This window comes from Pteropus alecto, unplaced genomic scaffold, assembly GCF_000325575.1.
Source record: "Pteropus alecto unplaced genomic scaffold, ASM32557v1 scaffold166, whole genome shotgun sequence".
NCBI lineage: Eukaryota > Metazoa > Chordata > Mammalia > Chiroptera > Pteropodidae > Pteropus > Pteropus alecto.
In genome coordinates, this window is record NW_006439757.1 from 4,954,533 (window position 1) to 4,974,470 (window position 19,938).

The 19,938-nt window shown below is 38.9% G+C and overlaps 1 protein-coding gene across 2 annotated transcripts in view; it reads left to right on the plus strand.

Moving 5' to 3' along the window:
• FNIP2 (folliculin interacting protein 2) overlaps positions 1 to 19,554 on the plus strand; it is a 59,677-nt gene extending 40,123 nt beyond the window's left edge. For both annotated transcript variants that reach the window (XM_025050382.1, XM_025050383.1), the window contains 3 exons: positions 10,032 to 10,232; positions 13,719 to 13,834; positions 15,779 to 19,554. In XM_025050382.1, the coding sequence (XP_024906150.1) occupies positions 10,032 to 10,232; positions 13,719 to 13,834; positions 15,779 to 15,857 (396 nt within the window). In that variant the 3' untranslated portion in view covers positions 15,858 to 19,554. The remainder of the gene's footprint in view (positions 1 to 10,031; positions 10,233 to 13,718; positions 13,835 to 15,778) is intronic.
• Positions 19,555 to 19,938: the final 384 nt, after the last annotated feature.

Here is a 19,938-nt window from a genome sequence, read left to right on the forward strand (position 1 = left end):
TTTCCCCTCTTCGCTTATATGTTTCCTTTTTTTTTTTTTTTTTTTTTTTTTTTTTGGACAGAGTAAAATACAAACTCCTTGGCTGGAATTGTCCCTTTTATGTCCTTCAAATATACACACATATCCCTACGTCTCTTTTTATGTGCCAGTCCCACTGTTTGCCAGTCTTTCGTGGTCTGCCTCTCCTCACACCTCTTTACCTGTGTACGTTTGCTTACTGAGGCACTGCCGAACAAACTGCTATTCATTTTTGAAGACCCAGTTCAAATGTTGCCTGTCCTTTGAAACCATCCCAGGCATCCCCAGGTAGAACTCAACTTCTCTCACCTCCAGACTTCTTAGCACACTGCCCTGTACCTTTGTTCTGTTTCCAACATCTTTCTCCCACCAGGGCTGCAGGCACCTGGAAGCAGAGAAGGGGACTTAGTTTCTTTCATACCCCCAGCACTTCAGCTGGTGCCTGGCCTGTAGAAAGTGCTCGGTGATGTTAGCTGACTGTTCCCCACAGGACGTGTGTTTATTGCTATGGACGTGTGTTTATTGCTATGATGGTTAGTATGTCTCTTCTGAAGCAAAGAGAAATGGGAGACAGTCTTTCTTTAAGAGTAATGTGTTTTAGATATGATACCTGTGGCTTTTTATGTTCATTTTCTTTACCTAAAGGAGAATAAAAAGTTTATTTTAGGTCACTTGGGCTTCATTTCTCTTGCACTTTGTAAATATTAGAAACATGGCTAATATTTATGTTTTCCTCTTTTTTTTCACTGCTTAAAAATATTTAGATATCTATGCTATTCTGTACCAAAAAAAAAGCTAGCCACTAACCTTGGAGTCGTGTACATCCTCACATAACTTTATTTTGATGACCCTTTTTTACCTTGCGCACCTTTCTTCGACTTTAAACTTTTTCTTTCCTCAGGAAGTGACCACCTGACAGTTAAGCCATTCACAGGGTTGCACACTGTGTTCGTAAGGGTATCAGTCCAGTGAGCCTGGTGATCATAGCGACAGGCATAAACACACAGAAGGTCAGATGTTTCTTTTGTGAGCGCCTCCTACCGACTGCCCACTCCTCGAATCACCTCCCTGGGCCCTTCTCTTCCTCCCTTTGCCCCCAGGTCCCTGTGTCTTAATGATGTCTTTGGGCTTCTCAAAGTCCCCACCTTAAGATACCTGCCAGAATCCCTCAGCGATGTCTCACAGCCCATAATGATTGATTTTTTTCCTCTTCACCTTATTATAAGTCTTAAGCCTTTAGTGACTGACACTGAGCCTGTTTCCAAGAGAAAAAAAAAACATGATAAACAAATGCTTACAGAGTTATGATAAGATCAGAGAATACCTTCTGGTATTTCCATATGCTAACAGTCTGCTTGATGAACTAGGAATCTTTGATGGTAGCCTTTCAGGCTGTCTAGCCAACTTGTTTGGCCAACAATGGGGCAAGAAGGCTGGAGGTGGCTTTTGGGGAAGCAGAGAGGCAGTCATGCCTTAGAGATTTATTTATCTATTAGAAAATATTTACTGCGTACCGTTTATGTGCTAGGGTCTGTGTTGACAGCCATAGTCAAGATACGAGGTGAGCGGATTCCAGATGTATAGACACAGATGGTATGCCTCTCCCCGAAAACTGCAAAAATCGTGGATAAAATGTTACGACCATGCCCCAGCCCCTTGTTATAACGCCTGTGCATGAAAGAAAAATGAATTCCTTTGGTGCCAGAAACAAATAGAAATCTAAGCCAGAATAGTACGTTTGGGCGGATGCAATGGTGGCCCTCTGGCACTGCAGTCTGGATCCAGGTCCTAGGAATTATGGGCTGACCTTCTCAGATCCACCCAGGACGAGGGATGTGGTCTCTTTACCTAAGGGACTTGGAAGTGAGCCCCTTACCTAAAGCCTGGATCTTCATAGTTATCCTTCCATGAAATGGGGACTAGAAAACTCCAGCCATAAATAGTGAAGCAGCAAAGAAACAAGTTGGAAACTTGGGTGGGGAAAAATAAAGTCACTGATAAGAAATCAAAATCCTAGGCCTGTGCTATGAGTGGGACTCCACATTTATTCTGCATGAGTGACTTGGGAACCCCCACCTGAGAAATAAAAGCGAAAACTAGAAGCATCGAAACCTCTAGGACTCTGGCAGAAGGAAGCACACTAGACACTTTCTCAGCCACAGGCTTATGTGACATATTGCTTCTTTTCCTCTTCTTCGCCTTGTTACAACTCTTAAGCTTTTAGCAACTGACACTGACCTTGTTTCCAAGAGACACATGTAACGTATAAAACAGGACAGACACTTCCAACAAGATGGGCTCATGATCAGAAATTACAGCTGATGTCTGAGGAAACTGTGGTAGGGGAGGGTGAGCAAATATAAACAGGAGAATTAACACTCCTAGAGCCATCAGAAATGACTGTTAAGTAACCGTGTTTAAATGGTAATGGAGATATAGAGAAGGAATTGGAACATAAAAAAAGATGGGATAATGTGGTAAATGATCATTCAGATTCGTAGAACTAAAAACAGCTTCTGAAATTTAAAAATGTGGTCGTTGAAATGAAAACTCAAGGGATAGGTTAAGGAGCAAAGCAGATTAAACACAGCTAGAGAGAATCAGGGTTTGTGAAATGGAGGCCAGATGCCAAACTATCTCTTTGAATGTAGCTCCGAGACAAAAATGCATGAAAAAATACGGAAAAGCCAGTGAGCAACATGGAGGCTAGAATGAGAAGATGTTAAACTTACCAGCATTATCTTATATGAATAACAAATGGACACTCAAAGGATGCCAAAGAATCTTTTATTTTCCAGAGTATTTGAGAGAAAAATAAAGAGGAAGATGCATCTAATTACCTGAATCCTAAATCATCTGCTCACTTTGCATTTGCAAGAGGCTGCCCAGTGGCTCATCCTTGGTACTTAAATCCGCACTATTATAACCACTGTGCAGATTGCCGAGCTGGTTGTAAGGACAGAAGTCTGTCTGGACTCTGTTGTCTGTAACCACATAAGGGCCAGACGTCTCTGAGGACTGATAAAGGGTCCCTGTAGCGTATGTACTGGCCACTGCCGACAGCATAAGGAGAAGTTCCATAGCAAAGTCACAATAGAGGCCACAGTGTTATCTCTTTTTGACATTAGGTTGAGACCGTCATTTACTCTTTTTGTGATTTTATCTTCCCAAGGATTTCCATCCTGACAAGGTTTTAGGATTTCAAGGTAGAGGACTTGGCTGACTCATCAAGCTAAAAGTTGGAAATGCTTGAATGAGTTCCTAGATTCTGTTTCTGACATGCCAGGATGCTTAATAAGTGCTTATATGTTTTGTCCTCAGTGTTCCTCTCTGTAGAACTGGACTGTGTTCCTGGCCACCGCACAGGAAAGACGGCACGATGAACTAATAAGTAGTTTTAGGAAGCATATATGTGAGAATGGTATTCTCCTACTCTTAAATTAAAAATAGGTAATCTCATGAAATATTAGTCATTTAAATGCGGCACGTGGAAAATAAATTGTGTAGATGACTTAATAGAGCTGCACTGAAAACAGAAACAAAGAAATCTGAATAGAGAATTGTTCAATGAAGCCAGCGTGTATTTAGCACGTGCCTAACATTTTGTTACACTTACTGTAGAGGCTAAAGAAGACAAATAAAATGTGATTTCCCTCCTTGAATTGCTTTTGAAATCCCTGGGAAGATAAGATCGCAAGAAGAGTAAATGACAGTCTCAACCTAATGTCAGTAGGAGAAAACGCAGTGGCCTCTGTTGTGACTTTGCTACGGAACTTCTCCTTATGCTGTCGGCAGTGGCCAGTACATACGCTACAGTGACCCTTTATCAGTCCCCAGAGACGTCTGGCCCTTATGTGGTTACAGACAACAGGAGTGCAGACAGACTTCTGTCCTTAAAACCAGCTCAACATTCGCACAGTAGTTATAGTAGTGCAGATTTAACTACCAGGAACGAGCCACTGGCAGACTCTTTCGAATGCAAACAAATGTGAAATCAAGAACAAGATAAGACAATGTGATTAAACACCAAAATGTATTAGAAAATCTAGAAGGTAGCAGGGAAAATACCGTAGGCACAGCCTAAGGTAGGAGGCAGGCGTCCGCCCTGCCTGGAGGAGGGGGTTCTTCTTCCAGAGCCCTGGGAGGCAAATGTGTGTAGGTAAAGTAAGGCCCAGACTGTGAAGAGCTTTATATGGGAAAAGAAACATTTGAACTTAAGCGTTTGGGTGATCCATGCTGGAGTAGGTTTTTGAGTTGGTAAGGGAGATGATAATGTGTTTTAGGAAGTTTGAGGGTTTAGTGGACATGATCAGTATGGAGAGGGGGTGGTATAAGAAGGCAAATGGAACTTACCCAATAAGTGTTAGGCACTTTGCTACATTTCATACAGTTTACCTCACAGAAAGCCTCTGTGAATTAAGTACTGCCACATTATACAGACGTAGAAACTGAGGCCCAGATTCATGAGTTGCTAACGTCCCACGGCTAGTAAATGGCAGAGTTAGTACTCAAGCCCAGTCCTGTCTGACTTCACATGCTTTGCTGTGCTCTTATCATCGTCTTTCGTTGAAATATCAGAACCACAGTTCTTCTGATTACCCAAGCCTTGTAGACATTTCGTGTTCCTGGAAGTTTAAGTTAAGCAGAAGTCACATGTGCATAAGGCAAAGCAGCATATTCTGTGTAGTCAGATCTGATTGAGAACCTTGAAATTAGAATGACTTAGGCATCTAAAGATGCCCAGGAAACAGACCCACAAATTCGTAGTGGCTGTTATCCTATTAATTCCACAAGATATAATAGCCAAAGAATATTTGAGAAACGTTTAAAGATCTCTAATACAAAGATTTTCGTTTGTTAATATATCTTGAGAAATCTTCACAGGAAAGTAGTTTGGATAAACTAGATATTGACAAGGTAGGGCCAAATAAATGATTGATTCTGACTTCCATAGAGCAGAGCGAGGAAGAAAAAATGACAGTGGCATGTCGTCACTACTTCATTTTTCTGATGGAGGTTGCCCATCCACCCTAACAATTGCTCCAGCTTTTTATCGGTCTTCGTTCTGTAATCCTCTAGTCTCTTGTCAGAAGTTACTGAGTTGCCCGGTTCAGTGTCTGAGGGAGGCGTGGAAACTACCAGCAGTGGTCTGGAAGAGATGGCAGGAAGGCATTAGGGACCGCTGAGGGCAGTAGCTGTGAGGTGCTGCCCAGGTTGTAAGTAGGTGCTCAGTGGGCTGTGGGCACTCGGGAGGGTGCTGATAAGGCAGCACTTTTGGAAGTCTCGGATTATGGAAGAAGGAGAAACGTGCTGCAGACTCATTTCGATAAGAGAATTAAACTCTACGGGCAAGAAATGTACTTTAAAATTGGTTCTCTTCGGCTTGAGAGAGAGAAAGAAAATTGATATATATGTGTCTAAGGTTTGTGAAGTTTTCAACCAAATAAGCATTTTAAGTGGAAATGACTTTTTGATACTAATATTTCCTTCAGATTTTCATTCAAAGTTTAAACATTAGAGGTCCTGTTTAATCTGAGACAATAATGGTTGGGAGGAGAACATTTAAAACGAGTAAATATATGGCGTGGGTTTATTTGTTTTTCTAATGACATTTAATCAAAATAACGAAGACTTTTTTTGTTAAAAAAATGGGAAGATGGTTATTATTAGGAAGAGAGATATTACTCGCCAATCTGATAGTTATTTATATTGCATCTCCCTTAAGATCCATAGGAGGTGAGACTCGTTTGGTTCATGTGTCAATGTCAGGATGCAGCCAGGCCTCACCTATATCTTTTTTCTAGTCCCCATGCCCAGACTCCAAGACCTCAGAATAGCAGGTGGATGGATCAGGCATTTAATAGGTGTTTGAATCATTGCATCTTATGTTTTATAACATTTCTTAAAGTACTTAATTTCTCAGAAGTGCTGCTCCATGTATGTTATTGCTGATGATAAGTTTTGTGTGTGTGTGTGTGTGTGTGTGTGTGTGTGTGTGTGTCCGTGTCCGTGTCCCCTGGTGCACATGTGAACTTGATAAAATTGTGAACCTAAAATATCTCCCTGACAGATTTTACTATTAATTGCTTCTACAATTGAGGTATGGCTAATAAGAAAAACGTTAGTATTAAAATGTATGCTACATAATTCCTTTGTTTATTGTGGTTCCCTATAGGCCTTAAAAGTAGAGCCTTTCTTAAGAGGAATTTTACATTGAATGCCAGGGCATAGGGTGTATGTGGGTGTGTATTTCTGTGATAAATCCAAACATAGCCTTCTGGACCTTACAGTTCTTTAAATTCTAAAAGCTTAGAGATTGGCTAATAAACTCTTTAGTGGGGTTCTGTCTCCTTTGGAAGGGTATCTATCAGAAAAAGAAAAAAAAATGTGTGTGTGTGTGTGTGTGTGTGTGTGTATGTACGTACATATACATATATATACACACACATATATATATACATATATATATATATATCAGAAATCTCCAGAATCACCAGAACTTAAGCTTCACCTCTCTGATCCAGTAGTTTAGACCAGAATAGGGATGGGCAGCCAGTCACCTCGTTGCCCCTTAAATTGTAACTAAAGTAGTTGTTGATGATATTTTTATGTCTCTCCAGCATTCGTTTCTTTTTTCTGGACTATCTACATTTCCCTTTATTTCCTTCTGCCTTTAAAAAGTGTTTACTTTGAGTAAATAAGTGAGCAGCTACTAAATGGGATAGTTGACGAGGCAGTTGGGTTGCCCTGTGGATAGTCAGCGGATTGTGTGTTAGGTATTGAGTAGCCTGAGAATGTGTAATTCTTCGATTTTCTTTTAAGGTACTCTTTTAAAAATACTCAGCTGGTTCTTTTGTGCTCCTAGAGCCTGCATACATAAAAGTCAGCAATACCTCGCGGTCTTGGGGAATGCAGGATGCTCATCAACTCTGTCATTACTTTGTGCTTAACCTGTTTCATTTTAATTTAGTAACATTTTTCAGATGCCAGGTCCTGTGCTAGGGGCGAAGTATCCAGGGAGAAAAGATTCATCCCCCTCCTTAAAGGAGTGGGCTCCCAGATTCCTGTCAGCTGGTCCCAACCCATGGACCCATTTGTCTTTATTTATTCTTTCCTCAGGCTTCCACCTCAGCATTTCCTTTTTCCTCCAAGGATTTAAAGATGGCTCGTGCTCATTTTTCACATTTGATTTTTTTTTATATTCTCATGCCCATTGAGTTCCCCTTTTAAAATAATTGAACTAACGTCTCTGTTCATTTTTATTATCATGTGTGAATCTATAACCTTCTGAAGTAACTAACTCATGCTTGGAGACTCTTCCATCCATCACCTCCTCAGGGACCCTCATTGCTCTTATTCCAGCAGTTCCTTGCTTAAAACGAAGTTCGTGGTGGTGGTGGTGGTGGTGGTGGTGATACCACCATATAATTCATAGTCCATGTGCTTTCCTTGGAATAAGACATACTTTCCTTCCCTACCACTATGGTAGGGAAATCATATAAAAAATTGAGTTGAATTGGAAACTAGGCCCAAAGTATCTACTGCAAATAATTAATCCAAAAGAAAAAAAGCCAAATTATACAGCAGCCATTCTCAGACTCCTGTCTACTCGCACACAGGAGAGAATGGGAAAGGAGCATCTAATTGGCCTAACTTGAGTTATATTATTACCACACCTTGATAGAAGGAGGGGATTGACATCTAGGTGAAAGATGATTGGCATACATCCATCTCATTGTATCTAAGTGGGCATATATATGTTCAGTAGTGATTATATATACTCTTAGAACGTACGTCCCTTGAAGGAAAGGTTCATAGTGTAGATCTATGCTATTATACCCCGCACACTGAATTTCTGATAAATGCAAAGCATTGAAGGAGATTGAGCTCAAAATACAAATCTTTAGTTTCTGTATTTCCATTTACTTTGTTCATAAGGACCATGTACATTGATAGCATGTCATCGTCGTCTTGCTATGAATTAATGGCACACTGATTCAGCAACAACTTGCAGGAATTTGTAAAGGGAAGTCACTGAGGCCCTGTCTTTAGCTTTCTGTTTTGGAGAGTGTGTATACATGTGTCAGAAGGGTGAGGGTGAGGGGCCACAAAAACTTGGGTGGGAGTGGAATATGGGTTCATGATGTGAGTGAGAAAAACCTTTCCACTGTTTGGTTAACAAGTCTAGAAAATGAGAACCATCCTTGGAATACAAGACTTTGTTAATTCAAGAATCTACTTTGTCTGATTCTTTATTTCTCACATTAAAGGTTATTTGAACATATGCTTATATAAATATTGGCCCATTAGACTTTGCCTGATTTGCTATTCTTTTCAATGAGAAAAATATTCTAAACCCTGAAAGTTTCCTTCTTGGATATAGTATAGGAAAAAATGTTGGTCTCAACTAAGTTTTTATCCAGCCCACCAGTCATTTCTTCCCTGTCCGCGAGGAAGAATACAAAGCCAGGTAGATTTCCAGTTTAATAAAGAAGCCAAATCACCTGTTAGAATTACAGTACGATAGCATACATTTTAGGTGTCTGTTTGCTATCTTCTCGCTGCTAGCATTAAGTCTTCAAGGTCACAGGTAATCATCCCAGGCCGGGTTGTGCATCTGCTTGAGTTCTTTGTCGCAAGCAACGGAGACCGACTCTCGTTAACTTAAACAGAAGGAGCTTCATTGCAAGGATGTTAGGGATTCATAGAATCGATAAGGAGGCCAATGAACTAGGCTTGGGATGGATAGGACACAAACGAACTCTGAAAGTCCAGGAATCAAGAACTATCTGAAGGTGTTTTTGTAATTGCTTGTCTGGGCAGGAAAATGGTGGCGCCAACCGTTCTCAGCCACCTGTCTCCCTGCTCAGAGGGAAATCATGGCAGGGAGGGAGCAGCCGATCGCCCCCCCACCCCGCCCCCGGGTTATGTTGCCACGCCTTGATAGGAAATCACGGTGAACTTATTAGGAGGAAGTTATGCTAAGCTGCCACAGGTGGCAGAAGGGATTGAATGACCGAAGAAGGCCAGTACTAATTTTCCTTTGATAAACAGTTAGAAAAATGTGCTCACTTGCATTGGCTGTGAGGTATGTCAGTTCCTGTCCCTCTGTGTACCCACCCTGACCCCATCCCCTTCCCAGAATGGCAGTCCTGTCCTCATGTTGATTTGTGCAGGTGTGAGAGACTAAATATGTATGTCAGAGGTGCTGGTGGTGAAGCAGTTATACTTTGTTCAATTTCAAGAAAATTTTTAAGTTCCTCTTCCCTGACTGTTGCAGTGTTTACCATCTCGCCCTGCAGCACAGCTTACTAGTCAACCTGCTCCATCCCTGACTGCCCAGTTATTGAGGGTTTTGTATTTTAAGTATGTTCATGAGTAGTCATACTTTTGCCTTTTAGACTCTCTATAGATAAATTCATACCCTAGTCTGATTTTAGTTGGTTGTTGGAGTTGATTTATGTATGTAGCGCACACTTACTAAATAAGTATTGCTTAATGCTTAAAGCTATAACTTTAAAGGAATGTTAAGTTACCCTGTTAAACGTCGTTATTGGAGAAATGGCAATAGAACCCTACACTTTCTTCTGATATTCTCCATTTTTAAAAGAGTGAAATCTTTGAAAGGAATTGAATTTAAATATCCTAGGATGTAGAGAACGTGCATAGCTTTTCACTTATTTATGAACATTTAACAGCATGTATAGCATACCTCCTGGGTGTAAGGAAAAAAAATGATTAAATTCAATTTTTATCAAATTTATTTTTAAACGACAGTTTAATGACACCTGGGTGTAAGAAAAAAAATAATGATTAAATTGTTTTTACCAAATTTATTTTTAAACGATGATTTAATGACACTCATATGTTTTAGCCCCTGTAATACTCTAACTTTCTATAGATCCTATCATCAACTTCCAAACTGTTAGTCTGACGCTAAACAAATATTCGGAACATTTCGACTGTTATTCGTAGGTGATGTGAAAGGTTGACCCAATATGTTTCCCTTGCAGCATCCAGTGCTCGATGAGCCGATAGCCGAAGCTGTCTGTATTATCGCAGACACGGATAAGTGGAGTGTCCAGGTGGCCACAAGTCAGAGGAAGGTGATGGACAACATGAAACTAGGCCAGGAGGTCTTGGTCTCTAGTCAGGTGTCCAGTTTACTACAGTCTATTTTACAGCTTTACAAGCTTCACCTCCCTGCTGATTTTGTAAGTATTTGTCTTCATATTACCAAAGAAATATAGTTTAAAAAACACTTTTAACTTATAAAATTACAAGTTCACATGTATTGTTTTTAAGATAATTGGGCATTAGCATAAGTAAAAATAGAATATTCAATATAAAATCAGCAGACAGGATAGATTTCACTAATAACCCTCCCATGACACAACAGAGAGTGACACAGATCTTTTTGAGTAAGGTATATGGTAAAGAAAGTAAGGTATGGGAGTAGGGATAAAAGCATAAAAGGAAATTTAAAATCCTTCTTTGGAGAACTTGTTAGTTCTTCTTTTATTAGATCACTATCAAGCAAACCAGTTTGTAAAGGGATCGTAGTTCCTTAATTGCCCAGGGACCATCTTCACAAAGTTGTTAGAGATAAAATAGAATATTGATGTGTGTAAACCATTGAAATTTTGAAGAGCCATACCCATAGAAAATGGTATCACTTACTCTTTTTTAAATGATATTTTAAAATCACTTTCGTGACATTGTATTAAATACAAACAATAAAGAGAGCCGATAAACTCCTAGAAAATTATCAACTGCTCTCGCTCAGTCACTGGAATTAATATACAAAACACGTTCTTTCAGTGTCTGTGTGCGCGCGTGTGTGTGCGTGTGCACGTGTAAGGGCATCTACTAGGAAAAGGGCAGCTGAGGTGACCTTGGGGACATGTGCTTACATGAAAGAGCTCCCACCTTCTCTGCTCCTTTTTCCCCTCTGTACACTGCTTGTCTCTGCAGTCTAACCCCAGACCAAAACATCCATCATATCCCTTTTGGCCTCCATGAAAGATACAGAGCTATTGAACAACAAAGTAGGAAGCTGAATATTAATTACCTACACTAATTGCTAATGTAGTGCTAATTTTCCTGAGTTGTTATGACTGAGTCTATAATGGCACCCCATTCCTCAGAAATAGTCAAGACTTCAGTGGCCTTGAAGAAAGCGCTTTGAAATACTGTCTTGTTGTCTGATCATGGTCTCAGTGCTGGCAGTGTGGGGGGACAGGGAGGCTGACGGACGTAACCGAGGTGAAGTCTAGGCGTTGCCACAGGTAGGCTGTGCGATGGTGGACAGTTATAAGCACCTCTCAGCTTCAGCTTTCTTGTTTGTAGAATGAAGATAATACGTATTCAACAAGCACGTCGTGGGAATCCTCTGAAAGTTAGGGCTATGATGCTGGTTTTTTAAACTGTCAAAGCACAATTTAAACAGCCAGGATACAGCACTGGCTAGTGCCCAGGCTTTGGAGTCCAGTAGCCTGGAGTCAAATCCAAGCTCTGCTACTTCCCACCTGTGTGACTTCTCAAAGTCTCAGCTGCCTTATCTGTAAAGCTGGAGAGATGATGGCATCTGTCTCCTATGGTTCCAAAAATAAAATCAGATAATCCACGTAAAGCACTAAGAATGGTGTTAGATGTTAGAAGCACTCAGGAACAGCTACTACTATGATCGTTAATCATTAGTTTTCATAAGACAATATTAATGGTTGTAAAGACTGACAACACCTTTTTACCAAAATCTTTATTTGCATCTATCCCCAGGGTAATATGAGAAGCACTTAAAGTTATAACAACCTAACTTTTATTCTACATTTGTAGGCAGTTTTTCTTTCTAGTAGCAAGCTCCATCATTCTGACTTCGAGGCCGAAATCTCTTTTTCTGTAAGGGAAGGAAGATATATTAGATTTTATAGATTTTTTTTACTGTTATAAATATTTACCAAATTTCTATATTTTGTTCTCTAATACATAGCTCTTGTTACTTTTGACATCTTAGTTTTCCAAGCAATAAACTACTGTAGCTGACTCTTTTTACTTCATTTGGACAGACGTATGTTTAACCACTTAGTAATATGAATGACTTATTTAATCTGACAAAAACCAAGATTAAAGGAAATTTCATCTGCAGTTTAAAGTTTTCCTTAAAATTCACTTGAATGAAGCACATAATTAAGTGCCTATTAGAGCCTTCAGTATGAAAGGAGAAAAGCTATTTAAAATTTCAGAAGTTAAAAATTGAAGAAATCCATCTCAGGAAAAAAAAAATCCCACAAAGGGAAAGGAGGAACCCAAACAGTTCTATCTGATAATCGAGCCTTTTAAAATTTTTTTCTAGATGCTTTAATTTCAAGAATAGTACACATTTCATGTAGACCAGTTTTCTCTTTATTTTGACATTGCAACATGCAATTTTCATGGAGACTATGAAAACACTGAAAATTAACTATTTTAAAACATAAAGGATTCGATGTAATATGAAGGTCCTTTTAATATTTGCTAACATTCTGATTAAGAAGTTTGTATTTACTCCACAAGGAACAACTGCAACTTAACAAGAGATGCTTTCACCACTAAGCTCGTGTTTATTTGGGGGGCACATTTTCATGCGAATTGGTGACATCCTCATTGCTTTGATTATTCCTCTCACTGACCAGTTGTGGTTCATCTACCCAACAAGATGCATTTAAGATTTTAAGCCAAGAAAACACTGAAAAGATTGCATCTCTAATGGACACTTTTTCCATGTCACTGATCAGCCCAGATGGTCAAGATCACCATTTTCAAATGCATCTGTTAATCTTTTTACCTTGAAAATAACAGACGTAATGGTCTAGAAGAAAATTATGTGTGATGGAATTGTCCCTGCCAGAGCCATCAAGTGTCTTACTGAAGGTGCTCAGATAGCTCTGCCTGCCAAATGCAAAAGCATTTGCCTCCAGTGAAAGACACAGATGGTTGCTATTCTCTAAAAAATGAAGTTGGACAGATTTCCAGGAGTAGAGATGTTCTGAAAATGATCGCCCTTTCTTTATTATTATTAAAGACCTAGTTAAAATACACTCTTGAGAGCAAAAAATAAAAAATAAAAAAAATAACAACAACAACAACAATAATAATGATGATGAGAATTTCAAAATAACCTTGTTCCCAACATTCTACTTCTCAGAATGTACTGTGCCAAAATAATCTGAGACATGGGGAAAAAGCAACAACAAAGATGTTCTTTACAAAATGTTTTATAATAACAAAAAATGCGAATTGCTATGCGGTTAGGTAAGTGATGGTAAATTCACATTCTCAAAAATTATTTAGCCATAAAATTAATTGATAAAGAATTTTTAATTATGTGGGGAAAGGATTTTTAGAAAGTTTTTTAAAAGCAGGAAATAATTGCACTTATTATAAAACAATTTCAACTATGTAAAAAAAAACATCTTTTTAGAAAAGAATAGGAGATATATATAAAAATCTTAATAGTCAGTGGAAAAAATAAAATTGTTTTACAGAAACCTATTGTACCTAATAACGATAGGTTTTGAGATCGTTTGTAATTTTTTAAGTGTGTTTGAAAGAGATGCGATTATAGTTGTGTACTTCAAAATGAGTGAAGAGAATTCTGGCTCTTAGAATATTGGCGGAGGTTTGCGTCTTGGACCTCATCGTGAATGTTATTCACTTCGCAGTGCGTCATGCACCTGGAAGATCGACTGCAAGAGATGTACCTGAAAAGTAAGATGCTGTCTGAATACCTTCGTGGGCACACACGAGTCCACGTGAAAGAATTAGGTGTCGTACTGGGGTGAGTTCTGTGAAGTGCCACCATTTCTCGCTGTGATAGGGCTGTCCCCAGCTCTCTGCCCACTGACCCACTTAGCCTGTGCCACCTGCGGGCCCTGGTGCCCCATTAAGGTGTTTGAGGCCTATCAAGTGTGCGCGTCTGCTGCTCCCTGACGAACAGCATGCTCCTTCTATCTGATGACGGAGTTTCACACCCAGAAACAAATGCAGAACGTTAAGCTAGTGGCACTTTATGTTAATCTTCTCCCCAGATTATTTTAATCCCATTCTGTTTGCCCATTTCTAGTCATTTCAGCAAGGTGTCAAAGTCACAAGCTGTCAGACGTGCAGCAGCAACTCGTGCTTACATTTGCTTCTTGGAGGAGGCAGGACAGGTCGTTCTGGACTTTCAGAAGCCTGCCTGCATGTCCAGGCTGGGGGGTGACTGTACTTTCCTTCCTATGATGATAAGCCCACTAGAGGAGCAGATGTGCTAATATTACTGATAATGTATATCGTCTTCCTGAGGGTCTTTGCCATAACTTCTCTAGGAGAAGAAATTCTGACTTTGGTTTTACTCTCCGCTTAATTTTTCAAAGATATTGAGTATATGGGGAATTGTCCCTCTTATCTATGATGATAAGTCCACTAATTTGGGCAAGAAAATATTGTGTAGTATTGACCTTGTAATTCTCAATTAAGCCTGCTAATCAAAGTATTATTGCAGGACTCAGGCCTTTGCTTTCTTGTCAGACTTTTCATCTTTCATACCCAAGATATGACTTACTGTATTGTTTGGCTCTTAGCATTTCCTGTCATTCATTTTCCTTATATACTTCATTTAAAAAATATTTTCCCCTTTTGAAGCATTTGCTTTTGCAGTTAGCGTACAGAGTATCTCTTTGTCGTTTTTTGTTAGTTTTGGTTTCGATCTCTTTACCAGCCTCAGACTTTAGTTTTGCTGCATTGGGTTTCCCATTGCCAGACGGATGCCTTGTATTTCTAGGACTTTACCTGATCCCTGACTCTGACAGGTGTCCATCATCAACACTATTAGAGGGATCACAAGATTTATGTACCCTCCCATTATTATAAAAGTGGGAATCATATTCAGCCTCTCTCACTCTCTTCCCCCTATAGTGGGGCTGGCAGCAGTAAAGGCACTAGAGAGCCTCTCATCCACCCCGAAATTAGATCTGCAGGGAGCATTACTGGAAACATAGAAAAAAGCTTCATGAAGTAATGCCAACTACTTTATAAATTTTTATTTTTAATTTTTTGTTTTTGGTATTCAAGGGAAAGATCAGGACATATTTTACAGACCGAAACAGTCCTCATTTTTTCAGGACATTTGGCAGCATTTAGCCTGTGACCATACTGTATCAGCCTCTAATTTAGGAGAGGCAGCCAAGCCGCATCCTTTTGATGCCACCATGTCTCTTGATTCAGCATCTGTTAGTGCCACCTTGCTCTCAGAATGTCGTGGCTCAACTGCTTAGTGAGGATCTAAGGTGTGTAACCTGTTGAACAAACCCCCAAGGTTTTTGAAGAAAATACCCCCTCCATCATTTTCCTAAGACTCATTTGAACCTTGGTGCAAAATCAGTGTGCATTCAAGATGCAGACTGGAGGAAAGAGGAGACGGTGGAGAAAACGTTATGGTGTAACTAATGCAGGGGACACAATCACTTTTGGGCCTAAGATCCAGTGACCCTTACTGTGAGGGGGACAGCCTCGTGTCCACAAATATGTACAGCACACCTCCTACATCTCCTTTTGCCCCCCAGGCAATGTCCACTGAAAGATCATATTAAAAGAGCACATTTATCATCTTTCCATTTTTTTTTTATTTCACTTTTTCATTAGGTTTAAGCAATGATCTAGCGAGCTTGGTACCTAGCAGTACTACTTAAATGTAAAATCATGCTACTTTAAAATAATAATCTTTTCTTTTTTCAATATTCAGGATTGAATCGAATGACCTGCCTCTGTTGACTGCTATCGCCAGTACTCATTCTCCTTACGTCGCTCAAATACTCTTATAAGCTAAAGCTCAGGACAGTTCTTCCTTGGAAGAAGAAGAAGAAAAAAAAAAAACAAAAACAGATTCTCAACTGAAGAGGAAGGAAAGACCTCTCTGTGATGTCAAAAACAGAAGAAGAGCAAACAGAAACAGTCATTCCACCACTTTGTTCTGTTTTGTTTTATTGCTTTCAAGTGGATGCTTCATTGGAACTTAGGTTTACTTGACATGACAGCGTTTGTGTTTTTCATGAACACTGTAGGCCTCTTGTTACCCGTGAATCAGCAGAGAGAGTGACCGTTTTGGTAGGAGGAAGCATAAGCACTACAGTAAACACTAAGCTGTTGGTACAGATTGCCTTGTGTGTTTGGGCTCAATAATGACAAGTGACTTTGGAGCAGGGGGTAAACAATATATGTACCATTCCAGCAGGAAAATGTTTCAGAGCTTAAGCATGGGCGCTCCACACTGGAGAAAGCAGAAAGCACATTTTGCTATTCTAAGAAGTCATAAAAAGGGCTGCAGATTCCAGGTCAGAGTTTGCTTTTTACAAAAGGCGAAATAAAGCCACGTTGTGCCATCTTCAGCTCTGGCGGCTATAGAAGTTAACTAACATTAAACATGAAAGAGGATTGACCCTTGGGAAGAGAGTGCTTTAGGGACCCACTGTTTTCACGTCTTCTTGGAGTTTACCTTGTCTCAGATGCAGCGACAGGTAGGTTAGAGATGGATTGTTGGTGCAATAAACCCAAAAATCAATGTAGCATCTTAATCCCGTCAAGATGGAGTTCGCAGCAGCAAAGTACCATATGTGTAACCTTATATACTTAAGAGCTTTCTGCAGCCTCTTTAAGAGAGGCCATTTACCAAAGTTGTTTCTATAAGCTCAAGAGTGTTTCTGTTGCTAAATTCTTCCAGCCAAAGCCACTTTCTTCCTATAATAGTTGATACAAATGACTGTTTATACTTTAAAAGGCACAGCTGTCCTGGTGGGAAATGAAACCTGCAACAGTTCGGGATGACTGAGGAAAGTAACTAGTTTGAACGTTTATAAACAAATCATATATGGTCTGAATTTTTACCTTATCATTTCTGTGCTTTCTAATCTCTACTTTTCAAAGCACCTTTCCAGAAATTAACTCACCCATAGTATAAAACCTGCCAAAATGAGGAATTGTTTATTTATTAGTATAGTTCACTTAAAAAAAAAAAAAGAAAACCTCAATTTTCTGTTAATATAAAATAAGAAACTTTACTTAGTTTACTGACCATGAACTATGACCATGTCAGGCAGTATATTGACATCCAGGATAAAGGAACAGACTTTAAAAATTGATCATTAAAAGACAGGAGCTAATCTAATAAAGCAAAACATTGTTAGCACCTTGAAGATCTTGAGTACAGCTAATTATAACCATGCTCCAATTTCCTTTCACTCTTTTATGAATTAATTCCAACCCTTTCCATGTATCCTTTGTACCTAAGAATATGAGGTAACTTCCCTATTAGGGGTTAGAATGAATTCAGATTTTCTACTTGATAAAATTATATCCTAAACACCAAGTTACATAAGTGTGTCTCTTCCTTTACAAATGCAAGTTAGTTATTTGTCTAAGAGTAAAGCAGCACCAATGGAGAAAAATAGGTGTATTATTTCTTAGGAATAATTCCTAGGAATAGGTCAGAATTGCTGCCTTTCCGCCTCTTTCTTTTTTTATGATGTGAAATGTAGACGGGTGCATTAAAGCTCCTAAGATCTTTAGTTTTTATTTTATACCTTCCATAAAATTGAACTTTTCCATTTTTTAAAGATTTTTTTCTATTTCCTTTTGCCTAACATCTGGGTGTAGTGTTTTAAATTCTCTAGTTTCATGACATCATTGCTCGTTGTTGTGTTACATGGAGGGAATGAACCTTACCTGTGGCTCAGCTCAGTCATCATTTACTTTTCATTACATGTAAATAAATTGAAATAGCTGATGTTATATCATTTCCATCTGCACCAGTTTAAAGCATTCCTCATCTCTAGTTCCCTCTTCCTTGTTTACACATTTGGGGCACTTTCCCTCATTCACCACCTTCCAGGGTTTCATAGAAAATAGCTACATACATCGTCAGTTCCATTTTAATGTGGACATAGTGGCATGTTGAAAATTAGACCCATATAGGGGGAAATCAAGTTTAAAAGGCTGCTTCTAAACTTTGTACATAAAAGAGTTAGTCCAATGCCCTCAAAGCCTGAGAAAATTTAATTTGCCTCTTAATCTACTATTCCAAAACTCTCTCTTGGAAAATGTCTGTTGGAAAGCGACAGGTGGGTCACCTGTGGGGATTGTCTCAGTGATGCTCAGGATCCCAGTGAGAATCTAACCCTCACATCTGTCGCCTGCTGAAGACAGACCACGAATGTTGCTGCTCTTTTGTAATCCTCCTTTAAATAACATTCAAGTTTTGTTTGTCTTAAATCCGAACTCTTCCCAAAAGTGGAAAAGAACGAAATCTCATGGAATAGTGTTGAGATACACTCTCTCACACACCGTGCACCACCCAGTGACTTCATTCTGTCTTAGCTGAAGAGGCATGAAAGGAATCCCGCCCTCTTCCATGCCCACCTCAAGAAAAATATAAAATTTTTTTAAAAAATTGAGAAAACTACCTCAGTTGACAGGATTCCACCTTTAGGGTTTCTTCAACTTTTAAGTCTTACCTGTTGAGTGTACCTTTTGTAGCATCTTGCTTTTTCAAGCAAGCTAGTGAGGCATGACGGAGCAGAATTGTGTAAATGTAACTGTGATGGACCTCTTTCTAGCATGTTGCAGTTTTATTTTTAATAGATCGATGAGTGATATGAATGTAAAGATAATTGTGTACGTTTAAACATGACAATGAAAATTTAATATGTAGCTTCCATTCTTGTGCATAATTCCAAAGTATTTTATTTTTATCAGTGTTAAATAGCTTTTTGTACAGGCTTCAATCCATTTTTCTGAAGTGTGCTGTTTTTTAATGAAAGTAACTATAATCTTTTCACATCCCATGGAACTGCCGTTTACACATCGCAACTTTTTAAACTTACCGTATTTTTCAAAATTAACTTTTTTGGAGGGAGAAGAATCCCTGCTTGCTAAATTATACTAAACTGTTGTTTAGGCTCTTATAATTAGATCCTGAGATTTTATAAAAATTTAGTCTGTAGCTTTTTAGGTTCTTCACTTGAGTTGATTGTACATAAAAATAAAGAATATAAAATGACCCCAAAATTCTTTTAAATGTCTGGATTTTTCCACCCATATGTCCTTTTGAAAGTATTTTGTTCATGCATACTTTCACCATTTAAAAAAAAAAAGAATCTTTAGCTTCTCTTGGTAAATGTGAACCATTTTTTTTTTTTTCTGCTTGGGGGAAGGAATATTATAATATTTGCCTAAATCAAGCAGCCCCCTCTGAATGTTTATTTTTAAATGTCAAAATTTGGTGAACCATATATCTTGGCCGCAAGATTGCAGTGTGCTTAAATTTAAGTTGTGTAAAAAAGGAGAAAATCTGGGATTTGTTATAATCGAAGCTCCATTAAGACAAGTTGATAGGACTTTATTTTTTTGATCAGTTAGATATCAATGTCAATATATGGAAAATTTTTCTTAAAACTTGTTCATGTATTATTTTGATCCTTTTTTCCGTGGCATTTGGTGCAATAAACCTTTTGAATTTATCCTGAACACTTGTTTGTTACATTGAATCTTAGCACTTAAGAACTTAGAGGTCTTATTTCCATTAATTCATGCTGCTGAAACAAGTTCATTATACATATCAGCGATTTTCAACAGGGGTGTTTTGGAAATGTAGGGACACTTTTGGTTAGCACAATGATGGGGGGAGGGGGACCAGCACATAGTGGGCGGGGTCTGTGGATGCCAGAAGAAATGTCTTGTAATATGTAGGACAGCCTATGGAATGAGGAATTGCCCCACCTTCTGCATGACTTTGAAATATCCGGGACATTCACGTGGGTATAAAAAAAAAAAAATCTATAAAAAAATTTATAATTAAGCTGAGAATTTAATTGTGCTTTACATAAAATCACAATGTATTTTTCACATGAT